This window comes from Mus caroli, chromosome 16 (genome assembly GCF_900094665.2).
Source record: "Mus caroli chromosome 16, CAROLI_EIJ_v1.1, whole genome shotgun sequence".
Classification (NCBI taxonomy): Eukaryota; Metazoa; Chordata; class Mammalia; order Rodentia; family Muridae; genus Mus; species Mus caroli.
The window spans coordinates 17,500,112-17,512,587 of NC_034585.1; the positions used below are offsets into that span (position 1 = coordinate 17,500,112).

A 12,476-nucleotide genomic window follows, 5' to 3' on the forward strand; every position below is an offset into this window, starting at 1 on the left:
TATTATGTCCATTTAGGACAGTAATAGTCGTAGATGCTCCTCTAGGACCTGTGACATGTTTAGCCACAGGTTCTTGGAACCAATAAAGATGCCACGTATAGGTTTCTCCTTGCAGAGCAGCCCTTAAACAATCAGAAACTGGCTGGTTACTCCATGCTATGAGGGTCCTACTGCACCTTGGGCATGCCTAACCAGATAAGTCATTGTTGTAGCTCACAGAGTTCACGTATGGGTAAGACTGGTGATTCCTTGGCTTCTCCAGTAGCATGTTCTGTGACTCAAATGTGTGGTGTCCTCGGCATAGTGTCATACAGTCAAGTTCTGAGGGAAATCATGAGCGTTGGCAAGTCTGTAGTGCTTCTTTCCAGGGAGTGTGCCAACATCTCCAAAAGACATACTCCATTCCTGGAATTGGTTCTTATTTGTTAGCCTCTGGTGTCCAGTACGGGCATTTTGCCCTGTTACAGGGTAATTCCACGTAGACATTTTGCATATGTGGCTTCGTATTTGTTAACTAGTGGTCATCTCCGTCCTCGTTACCCTTCCCTGTTTCATGACTCCCCTGTAACCTGCTACACTGCTGCACTCACTTCTTCTCCCCTCCCTCTACACGCCCACTGATGCTCCTGATCTCTGTGGCTGCTTCCAGTGGAACACACACATTTGAAGACTCAAATGAGAAAAATGTCTATGGCATCTGCCTTCCTAAGTCTAGGTCACCTCATCCAGAATGACTAATTTCAGCCCTACCCATTTACCTATAAAATTTCATATAAATGTTTTTAAAGTTATTTTATTTGATGGGTGTTGAATGTTAGTGAACTGTGTACATGCTGGTGCCCATGAAGGCCAGAAGAGGGCGTTGACTCCTCTGACGTTGAACACAGTTATACGCCACCATGTGGGTGGGTACTTGGAATCAGACCCAGGTCCTCTGGAAGAGCAGTCAGTATTCCTAACCACTGAACTATCTCTTTCTAGCTCAATTTCACTTTTCCTTTTTCTTTCTTTCTTTTTTTTTTCTTCAAGACAGGGTTTCTCTGTGTAGCCTTGGCTGTCCTGGAACTCACTCTGTAGAGGAGGCTGCCCTCGAACTCAGAGATCCGCCTGCCTCTGCCTCCCAAGTGCTGGGATTAAAGGCGTGAGCCACCATGCCCGGCAATTTCATTTTTTCTGAACAGCTGAATAATATTCTTTTGTGCAAATGTATCACCTCCATTTATCACCTGATGGATATGAAGGCTGTTTGCAGCAGTGAACATGGATGAGTAAGTTTCTCAGCTATTTCAATTTTGACTTCAGAGAACTCTTTAGTTCCTTGCCCCATTTTTATTATGTTTTGTTTTGAGACAGGCCTGGAACCCAGAGATCCACCTACCTCTGCCTCTCAAGTACTGGGATTGAAGGGGTGAGCCGTCATGACCAGCTTCAAGTCCCACTGTTTTGAAATGAGTTGTTTGTTTTCTTGGTGTTGGGTTTGGGTTTTTGTTCTGTTTTTTTGTTGTAGTTCTTTGTATATTCTAGATATCTATTCAATATAACATGTGAAGTCTTAGAGCAATAAGACAACTGGAGAAGATCAAGGGGAAACAAATAGGAAAGGAAGAAGTCAAAGTATCTCTATTTGTAGGTGATATGATTTTATATATAAATAACCCTAAGATTTAACCAGTAAGTTTCTATAGCTGATAAACACTTTCAGCAAAGTGGCAGAATACAAAATTACCACATAAAAACCAGTGCTTTCCTATATACAAATGACAAATCAGAGAAACACTACCTTCCCGATAGCCTCAAAATATATGTTTGTGCGTGTGAATGTGTGCATGTGTGTTTGAGATAATTCTAACCATGCAAGTGACAGACTTATATAATAAAAACTTTTAAGATACTGAAGAAAGAAACTGAGGGGATATCAGATGTAACAATCTCCCATGCTCATGGATCAATAGGATTAACATAGTAAAAATGGCCATCTCACCAAATGCAATCTACCATTCAATGCAATCTCCATCAAAATTCCAACATAATTCTTCTCAGAAACTGAAAAAAAAACAATTTTCACCTTCATATGGAACACAAAAACCCCAGGATGGTTAAAAAACAATTCTGAATAATAAAAGAACCCCAGGCAGTATCACCATCCCCAAACTCAAGCTGTACTACAGAGCTATAATAATAAAAACAACATGGTATTGGCATTAAAACAGCCATGGTGATAAATGGAATCTAATTGAAGACCCAGACATAAGTCCACATATATGTGAACACCTGGTTTTTAACAACAAAGCCAAAAATACACAGTGGAGAAAAGACAGTGCTGATTAAACTGGATGGCTCCATATAGAAGAATGTAAATAGATCCACATTTATCACCCTATACAAAATTCAACTCTATAGGGGATCAAGAACTTCAACATAAGACCAGATAGCATGAAGAATGTCCTAGTTAGTTTTATGTCAGCTTGACACAAGCTAGAGCATCTGAGAAGGGGGAACCTAAATTAAGAAAATGCTTCCATATACCAGGGCTATAGGCAAGCTGGTAGGCATTTTCTTAATTAGTGATGTGGGAGGGCTCAGCCCATTGAGGATGAAGTCACCCCCGGGCTGATGGTGCTGACTAGTCAGAAAGTAGGCTGAGCAAGCCATATGGATCAAAACAGTAAGCAGCACTCCTCCATGGCCTCTCCTTAGCTTCTGCCCTGTTCTGAGTTCCTGTTCTGGCCTCCTTCAATGATGAGCAGTGCTGTGGAACCATAAACTAAATAAAGCCTTTCCTCCCTAACTTGCTGTTTTTGGTCATGGTGTTTTATCACAGCAACAGTAACCTCAAATAAGACAGAGAGTGTGAAACAGGCTTGAACTCAGTAACACAGGGAAAGACTCTGAAGAAGGCACTGGTAGCACAGGCACTAGGATCAACAGTGAATAACAGGACCTCATAAAATTGAAAAGCTTCGCGCACGGGAAAGCAGAGCATCATCCAAACAAACCTGCAGGCTACAGAATGGGGAAAGGATTTTGCCAATTACACATTTGAGAGAGAATATCTAAAATATATTAACAAAAAATCCCAACAAGAAGAAAATAACCCAATTTAAAAGATGGGACACAGATCTAAAGTTCTCAAAAGAGGAAACACAAGTGGTAGAGGACCACTTAAAGAAATGCTCAACGTCCTTAGTCACCAGGAAAATGCAAATCACAATGACTTTCATCTTCCATCAATCAGAATGGCTAAGATCAATAAAACAAATGACAGTTCAAGCCAGCAGGATATGAAGAAAGGGGAACACTAATCCATTGCTGGTGGGAGTGTAAATTTGTACAACCACTACAGAAATCAGCGTAGCAATTCCCAGGAAGCTGAGAATAGATTTAATTCAAGATCTAGTTATACTGTTAGGCATACACCAAAAGGACTCTGTGTTCTACTACAGAGATACTTTCTCAACCACATTCATTGTTCCTCTATTTATAATAGCCAATAATTGAAATATGGTAATTTACACAGTAGACTATTATTCTGCTGTTTGAAAAATGAAACTATGATTTGCTGGCTGGTAAATGGATAGAACTATAAAAAAATCATCCTGAGAGAGGTATCTCAGACCCAAAAAGACAAATATAGTATATATTCTTGTATAAGTGGATGATAGCTATTTAACCTTCAATAGGAATACTACTATCTGTAGAACCACTGAGGTTAGATAGAGAGTAAGGGATGAGCAGGTAGGGTTGGCTCTCTGAAAGAAGGGAAATAGAATATATAGTTAGAAAGCATTAGCTGGGCGTGGTGGTGCACGCCTTTAATCCCAGCACTCAGGAGCCAGAGGCAGGCGGATTTCTGAGTTTGAGGCCAGCCTGGTCTACAGAGTGAGTTCCAGGACAGCCAGGGCTACACAGAAAAACCCTGTCTGGGGGGGGGGGGGGCNGGGGGGGGGGAAGAGTGGTAACCTGTTAAGAGGGCATGGGTCAGAAATCTGAGCCAAAATTTCTCTGATCTCTGGACCGCTGTGGCAGAGCCTTGCTGAGATACTTGGTTAATTACACAGCATATATAGCAGAAGCTGCCTCGTCACTGCGATAGGAATCACAGACTCATGGGAAACACAGGCCCCAAGGCCATGGGACTTCCACCCAATGTGGTGGCTCTGCCATCATCCAGTCCTAGCCAGGCCTCACCTGACAGTGCCACTGAATAGCACTGGCTCCTGAGGAATGATGGCCAGTTTGCTTCGGAGGTCGGCCAGGCCGATGTCACTGATTCTTATTCCATCAATCTTGATGCAGCCTCCAGATAGCTCCACCAGACGGAAGAGGGCCATCCCCAAAGAGGACTTCCCTGCGGAGTAACAAGAGGCAGAAGAGTAGCTCTGAGTAACTTCTGCAAAGAGAAAGCTGGCTTATGGTGATGGCTACCATCGATGTGACTACATGTGAATCAACTAGGCAGTTAAGCACCTAGGTGAGGGTTTTCTTGATTGGATACTTGGAGGTGCAAAGACCCCCCTAAATCTGGGCCACAGCTCTTGGTGGCAGCCCACATGAAAAAACATGGAAGAAGGAAGCTTTGCTTTCTGCCTGCTTGCCTTCCCTCTCCATGGCAAGTTCACCTATCCTGCTATTTTTTTTAAAGATGTACTTATTTATTTTATTTATGGGAGTACACTGTCTTTTCCTGTATTAGAACCTACTTCCTGGGGAATTCCATGTAGACTGACGACCATTTGAGACATACAGCCTTGTGGACTGAACAACTACCAGATTCTTGGTCTTTCTGTCATCTCAGCCATTGATGGATTAGCTAGACCATGGCTTATGCCACTCTTAATAAATTCTGTACACACAGATATCTATTCTATCATCTCTGTTCCATTAGAGAACCCTAACTACTACAGATTTGGTACCAGGAATGGTTCCAGAAAAATAGAATTATAAGGATAAAAATTTTAAAGTACCTGCTGGAATAGGCTTTACAATCTGAGTTGCTGACAGCTCTCATAGAAGCATGCAGCACGCCAGAAATCCACAGTGTGAACTGTTTAAATAACCTATTGAGTTTGTGCCACCTCTACCTCCCCCCTCCATACCCACACATCTTATAGCCTCTTCCAGGACCACCTCAGCCACATCTTTTCTGTAGCCCAGCCGATCTAGCCTGGGCAGTGGCCTAGTCTGGAGTCAGGATCCTCCTTAACTGTCCCCCAAACTACAGGATTCTCCCAAATCATATTCAGCCTTTCTGCACAGACCTCTCCACCCCCACACTCCTGGCTGGGAACAGGAAACTCAGCCTTTGAACCAGGCCAGTCTCCTCTGCCCACCCCATTTCATTCCATTCAAGCAATTTCCAACCTCTAGACTGAACTCACCCCAATATCTTCTCTTCTCCCTGACCCTGTCCATCTGTAACAAACTCAGAACAAAATAACAAAGGAAGTCTACAAGGCCATATCTCATCACAATATGAATACCAACAACAGGAACAATCAAGTCAGTATCTTCTCCACAAAACCTACCAGCCCTGTAGCAATGCTTGCCAGTGAGAATTACCCAGATGAACTGCGGGACACAGAACTTAAAGAGCAATCAAAACCCCCGTCAAAGAATGAAATCAAGGAGAACAAACGCCGGAGTAAAGCCAGAAAAAAACACAGAAGGCTGATGGAGATGATGGAGACGATCCAGAACTTGAGAATGGAATTCAATCTGGAGACAGAAATGAAGAGGACTCAGGCTGAAATGAAGATGGAACTGAAAAACCCCAAAGCCAAACTAGGAAATGCAACAGAAAGCCTTACAAGTAGAACAAGTGAGACAGAAGACAGAGAATCAGTTCTCCAGATAAAACTGCATCTAGATCAAAGGATCTGTTCCCCTGCAGAAACAAAATCCATCTATCTGCCGCCTACAAGAAACACAACTTAGGGGGCTGGCAAGATGGCTCAGCAGGTAAGAGCACTGACTGCTCTTCCAAAGGTCCTGAGTTCAAATCCCAGCAACCACATGGTGGCTCACAACCACCCATAATGAGATCTGACACTCTCTTCTGGTGCGTCTGAAGTCAGCTACAGTGTACTTACGTATAATAATAAATAAATCCTTTAAAAAAAAAAGAAACACAACTTAAGCTTTAAACATCACTGCCTCAGAGTAAAAAGATGACAGAAGAACCTTAAGTAAACAGGACTAGGAGCAATAGGACATCACGATCTTAATTCTGACCAAATAGACTTCAAACTAAAACTAATCAGAAATGGGGGGAGGAGGGAGGGGAGGACACTTCATCCTAATCAAGGGAACAGCTAACCAAGATGACATCACTATCCTAAACATGCACACCAAACACCCGACACCTGATTTCATTAAAAAAAAAAAAAATCCACTACTGGAGCTAAAGACACAGATAAACATCAATCCATTAATAGGAGGTGATTTCAGTACTTAAAAAGAAGTAATGGAAGAAACAAACTCCCTGAAATTAAATGAAAATAAAATACAACATAGCAACCTCTGGGACACACTGAATAGTCCTACAAGGGAAATTTTTGCTTCAAAATGCCTACATTTAAAAAATTAGAAAGTAACAAATGGCTTCATGATGCAACTCAAAAAGTGAGAAAACAAGAACAAACCAAACCCAAATTGAGCGACCTCACTGGCATAACACACTTCAAGGATGAATACTGTCATCATGCGGTTCATTTATTAGCTTTATCATGGCTCCTTGGATCAACCTTCCTTCGAGGCCCACTCACTGTTGTTCCTTCTACATTGACCCTTCTGCCTTCTGCCAACCACAAAACAGTTAAGAATGGTCTCTGCCCCCAAACCCTTAACAGCAGTTTGGGTGACTTCTGAGAGGAGACTGATGGACCATCCAACTCTGGGGCTGTGATCTTGGTTGTCAACGTGATTACAATTGGAGATAAAACTGCAAAATGGAGGGCTCACCTGTGAGGGATTTTTGCTTAAAGGAGGAAGATCCACTTCTAATCCAAAACTTTAAGGTAGGAACCACAAGATCTTTAATCCAGACCTTGAGGTGGGAAAACACACCTTCAAAACAGATCTAATCTAGCCATTCCTTGTGCTGGAAGCCTATATATTATATATAATATTATATAGTATATAAGGACATGGGAGAAGGAAGCGCTCTCTATGCTTGCTTGCCATTGCCCCGTTAGCAAGTCCATTCCTTCACTAGCATTAGAGCCTACTTCTTCAGGATTCCAGCATACACGGAAGACCAGCTGAGACATCCAGCCTCACGAACAGAACTACTACTGAATTTTGCACTTTCTGTTCACAACCAGCCATTGTTGGATTAGCTGGACTGAAGCTTGCAAGTCATTTTAATAAATCTCCTTTCTACACAGACTCTTTACTATGAATTTATTCTTTAAGTCTTGATATTCTAGAGAACCCTGACTAGTTCTGGACCTCAGAACTAAAACTGCTGAAGTAAGAGCTCCTTTGCATCAGTGAACTTTCTGTCTCATTAGCTCTTTAAAAACAAATTAGAGAAATTTCAGATCCACTGAACATCCTTCAGGATCAACGTGATTCTTTGGATGTTGTGGTCCTCCAAAAGTAAAGAGAAGTAGATCTGAGGACTGCTCAGGATGGGGTCCCACGCCCTCATCCAGAAACCACGATGCTTCACAGAACATTCTACCCTGGTTTTTAAACCTTAAGTTTCTCCTGGATCAAATGACTGTCCTTATCAGTTCCATAGGACATGGCTACCCTAAGTCCCCTGCAGGGTAGCCCAAGGTCTGGTCTTGTTTTACTCTTTTAGCCCTTTGTCTAACTGACTGTTTTCAAAAGTTTCTCCAGGAAGACATGGGGCCAACCACTAAGCCACCACAGCCAACAAGTTGAAACTTTCTCACTGCTACATGAAGTCAGCACAACCTTCTCTCATCCCCATATCCACAACACAGATCCCAACAACCCAACTTTGTCTCTGCCTGGCAGGAAACAGCCAGATGAACACGGTATTCCTCTTTTCTTTTGATGCCCTATGGGCCTGGCTAATAACCCAGAAACCTCAGAGCAGAAATAACATCTACAGGCAGTTCAGGATACAGGAAGTTTCTAGTGAGAAGATCAAATGCCTCCATTGGTATTTAAAGCACTGAGACTGCAGGGAAACAAACCTGCAGATGGTATCTCCCACCCCCAAACTCCCCTTTACAGACTATGGAACACCAAGTCCTCTGCATCTACGCTGTGATCTCCACTCCTGCCAAGACACAAGAGACCACCACCCTTCATTGTTCAGACCAAATGACAAAATGCTTCTGTGAAGGTCAGCCTCTCTCTTTTATTTCCTGGTCTCCTCAATCAATCAATCAATCAATCAATCAATCAAATCACTCTAACCACCTGGACAGCCGAAGGCCTTCATCATTTTCCTTTCCTTGTGGCAGACTTTAGGGTTGGAATTCAGCTACTGAACTGGATGAATTAAATTCCATGGGTTTAATTGAGCCCCTGAGTGGCAGGGGCCAGGTAACACCACTGACTGTCAGAGATACAGTGAGTGTTGTTATCATGAAAGGCAGCCAAGCAAAGCCATGTCCACAACGGCCTGACCTGTAGGCAGATCAGGCAAAGTGATTTTTATGGTAGCATGAGCCATATGGACCTATGGTACTAGCTAATCAATCATGGTATTCCCAAGTATGATATAGATAAAAAGCCTGCTGCGTTTTTCTTTGGTCTGTATAAGCAGAAAAACTCTTAAACAAATGGAAGAAAGACTACACTGGATCATAGCAATAAGGAATCGTGGCCTGTGAACCAATATCTAGATTTGAGCCACTTTGCAGACCCAAAACCCCATGAATAAGAGATGGACAGGTCCCCTGAGGAAAGATCTTGAAGTTTACCCTTGGCTCCCCATCCTTTCCCAGAGGGGCCTATGGCCTTTTACAAGGGTAACTGTACATTGTGGCCAAATAAACCATCAAACTTTCTGGGGTCTATTGGATACTGGTTCAAACTAGCATCTGGAAGGCACCAAGAAACATTTTGTCCCTCTAGTTAAAGTAGGAGTTTATGGCAGTGTACTGCCTGGTTTTGTGTGTCAACTTGACACAGGCTGGAGTTATCACAGAGAAAGGAGCCTCCCTTAAGGAAATACCTCCATGAGATCCAGTTGTAAGGAATTTTCTCAATTAGTGAGCAAGGGTGGGAGGGCTCATTGTAGGTGGTGTCATCCCTGGGCTGGTAATTCTGGGTTCTATAAGAAAACAAGCTGAGCAAGGCAGGGGAATCAAGCCAGTGAGCAGCACCTCTCCATGGCTTCTGCATCCACTCCTGACTCCAAGTTCCTACCCTATGTGAGTTCCTGTCCTGACTTCCTTTAGTGGTGACCAGCAGTGTGAAAGTGTAAGCTGAATAAACCCTTTCCTCCCCAACTTGCTTCTTGGTCATGATGTTTTGTGCAGGAATCCTAACTTCCTAAGCCAGGCAGTGAAGTGATTAGCAGAATTCTGGCTCAGGACTGACTTGTAGTAGTATGTCCAGGGAGTCCATAAAGCTATCTTGTAGCGATTTCCCAGTCTCAGAAAGTCTAATTGAAATAAATACACTTAGAAGTTTGGAAAAGCCGCACATTGGTTCCATGTAAATTGAGGACTATTATGCTTATATAGGCTAAGTGGAAGCCACTGGAGTTACCGTTACCTGGGAAAACAGTACACCGAAGCCAATATCCACTCACTAGAAGAATGAGAACAGTTGGAAAGATCCAGTGGTGGTGGCCACCACGTATCTCCCTCTAGTGTTCTGATCAGCCTGTGCAGAAGACAGATTCCAGAGGATGAACACTGACAATTTTAATCAAGCAGTGATCCCAACTGCAGATGCTGCACCAGATGCTGTGTCCTAACTTGACTACGCTATCATCTCCTGCTACTTGGTATGTAACTACTGATCCAGCAAATGCCCTTTACTCGGTACCTGTCCATAAGGACTAACAGAATCATTTGCTTTTAGTTGGCGAAGCCAACAATATACCTTCAGTTTTACCTTAAGGATATATTAACTCTCCAGCCCAGTTTCATAACTTAGTTTGAAGAGATACTGATTATCTGTCTCTTCTACAAATATCACATTGCCCACTATACTGATGGCATTGTACCAAGTGAGCAGGAGGGAGAAAACACCTTGAACTTGTTGGTAACACAAATGCAGAGATAGTCTTCCCTAGATGAAGGAAAAATTATTACACTTGGCTCCTCCTACCACCATGAAAGAAGGACAATCCTCAGTGGGTGTGGTGTTCTGAGTGAGAATGCCTCCCACCCCAGGGTCACATGTTTGAATACTTGGTCCCCGGTCAATGGAACTATATGGGAAGAATTAGAAAGTGTGGACTTGCCGGGCGTGGTGGCGCACGCCTTTAATCCCAGCACTCGGGAGGCAGAGGCAGGCGGATTTCTGAGTTCGAGGCCAGCCTGGTCTACAAAGTGAGTTCCAGGACAGCCAAGGCTACACAGAGAAACCCTGTCTCGAAAAAACAAACAAAAAAACAAAAACAAAAACAAAAAAAAAGAAAGTGTGGACTTGTTGGAGGTGGTATGTCACTGGAGGCAGGCTTTGGGGTTTCCCAATTATCTCTTTGTTGAGGTTTGTTCTCTTGGTACCTATTGTAATGCTATATCTAAAGATCTAAGCTTATAAGTGACTTCTTGAGTTTACAAACTTTTGTTATGCAAACCTTGTTCCTTGATTTAAAACTATTGGTTAAATAAAATTGGTTACAGCCAATTTCTGGAGGTATTAGAGGTAGGTGGGTTTGGAATGACCTGATTGGGAGAGAGAGAAGAGAGGAAAAGGAAGGAGAGAGAGAGGAAGCTGCCAAGAGGGGAGATGGATGATGAGCACATGGCCAGGAGAAACACCACATATCTGAGGTACACTCCTTGCTGGGGAGGCAGCCAGGCCAGCAGTTAGAAGAAGTTAGAAGGCTAGAAGGGTTAATCCCAGTAATTGTCAAAGCCAAATAATATTGCCATAGTCTGAGTCTCATTTATTTGTAAGCTAGTCAGGGATAAGCTTACAACAGCTCTCCGCCTTGTGTTTGTGGATCAGGACTTGGAGCTCTCAGTTCCTACTCTACCACCATGCCTGCCCACCTGGGCCGGGCTCCTGCCCTGATAGTGATGACAGTCATGACAGCCTCTGAAAACGTAATCCCCACCCAGTAAACTGCTTCTTCCACAAGCTGCCTTGGTCATGGCGTCTCTTCACAGCAACAGAAAAGCAACAGTGGGCCTATTTGGACTCTGGAGGCAGCACATTCCTCACTTGGGTGTGTTACTCAGGCCCAGATAACAAGTGATTCAGGAAGCTGCTACCTGAGTGGGGCCTGGGACAGGAGAAGGCTCTTCAGCAGGTCCAGGCTGCCATGCGGGCTGCTCTACTACTGGGACCATATGAGCCAGCAGACCTGATAGTACTTGAGGTGTCAGTGGCAGACAGAGATGCTCTGCCATTATACAAGAATCACAAAGGAGCCTCTTGGTATGTTGGAGCAAGGCTCTACCCTTATTCGTAGACAACTGTTCTCTCTTGGAAACAGTCCTTGGCCACCTATGGGGCCTGAGTAGAAAATTAACTGTCAGGAACCATCTAAGATAGACTAAGGCTAGCAAGTAGCCTTCCTGAAAGGTGGCCCGTTGTTTTTTTCATGTCTGTGATGGGTCAATTGATGGCAAGGTCCCAAAGAGACTTCAGCTCAGGATTGCTTTTTGCAGCTGATATGCCTTTCCTGTCATTATTAATCTAACAATCCCTGGACATTAGCCCACCCTATTGATCAGATTTTCTACAAATCAGCATAAAGATTAACTTTCATGAATTAAAGCTATTTAGATGAATTAATGACTCTTTAGAATTCCTGATTTGATTCAGATAATTTTAGAAAGAAAGTTTTAAATGCTGGCCTTAGTTGCTTTGCTAGAAAGATGTGATTAAAGGCATGCACCACCAAGCCCGGCTCTGAGGTAATTTTCTAAGAAACTTTTTGTCTAAGAAAGTATAACAAAGCCAGAGAAAAGAAATAAAGTTTTTGGATGGATGGTTTGGCTTGGGGAGCGCTGCCCCACCCATCCATCCATCCAAACGTATAAGTCTGTCTTCTCATACCTGTGTAGGGACATGTGTATGTATGTAAGCATACATGAATAGTTGTGGAGTTGATTGAGACAGACAGTCGAGCCTGGCCAGAGTGTGGGTGCATGAATGTATGTGTGTGTGCATATTGGCCTATATAAAGCATTTTATTTCTTTTCCTTTCCTTCCTCTCGGTTCACAAAGAGTTAACCAGGCTAGCCAGAGAGGCTTCTGGCTTCCTGGATAGACAGGGAAGGGAGCAATAGCAATAATTTTATTACTTAATTCCTCGCTGCTATGCAACAACTGTTCATCGCCCAAGCCAGTGGTTTTTTTTTTTT

The 12,476-nt window shown here is 43.2% G+C and overlaps 1 protein-coding gene across 2 annotated transcripts in view; it reads right to left on the reverse strand.

Annotated features, from left to right (window-relative positions):
• Abcc5 (ATP binding cassette subfamily C member 5) overlaps positions 1-12,476 on the reverse strand; it is a 96,187-nt gene that overhangs the window by 9,318 nt on the left and 74,393 nt on the right. For both annotated transcript variants that reach the window (XM_021184648.2, XM_021184649.2), the window contains exon 26: positions 4,189-4,348. In XM_021184648.2, coding sequence (XP_021040307.1) covers positions 4,189-4,348 — 160 coding nt within the window. The remainder of the gene's footprint in view (positions 1-4,188; positions 4,349-12,476) is intronic.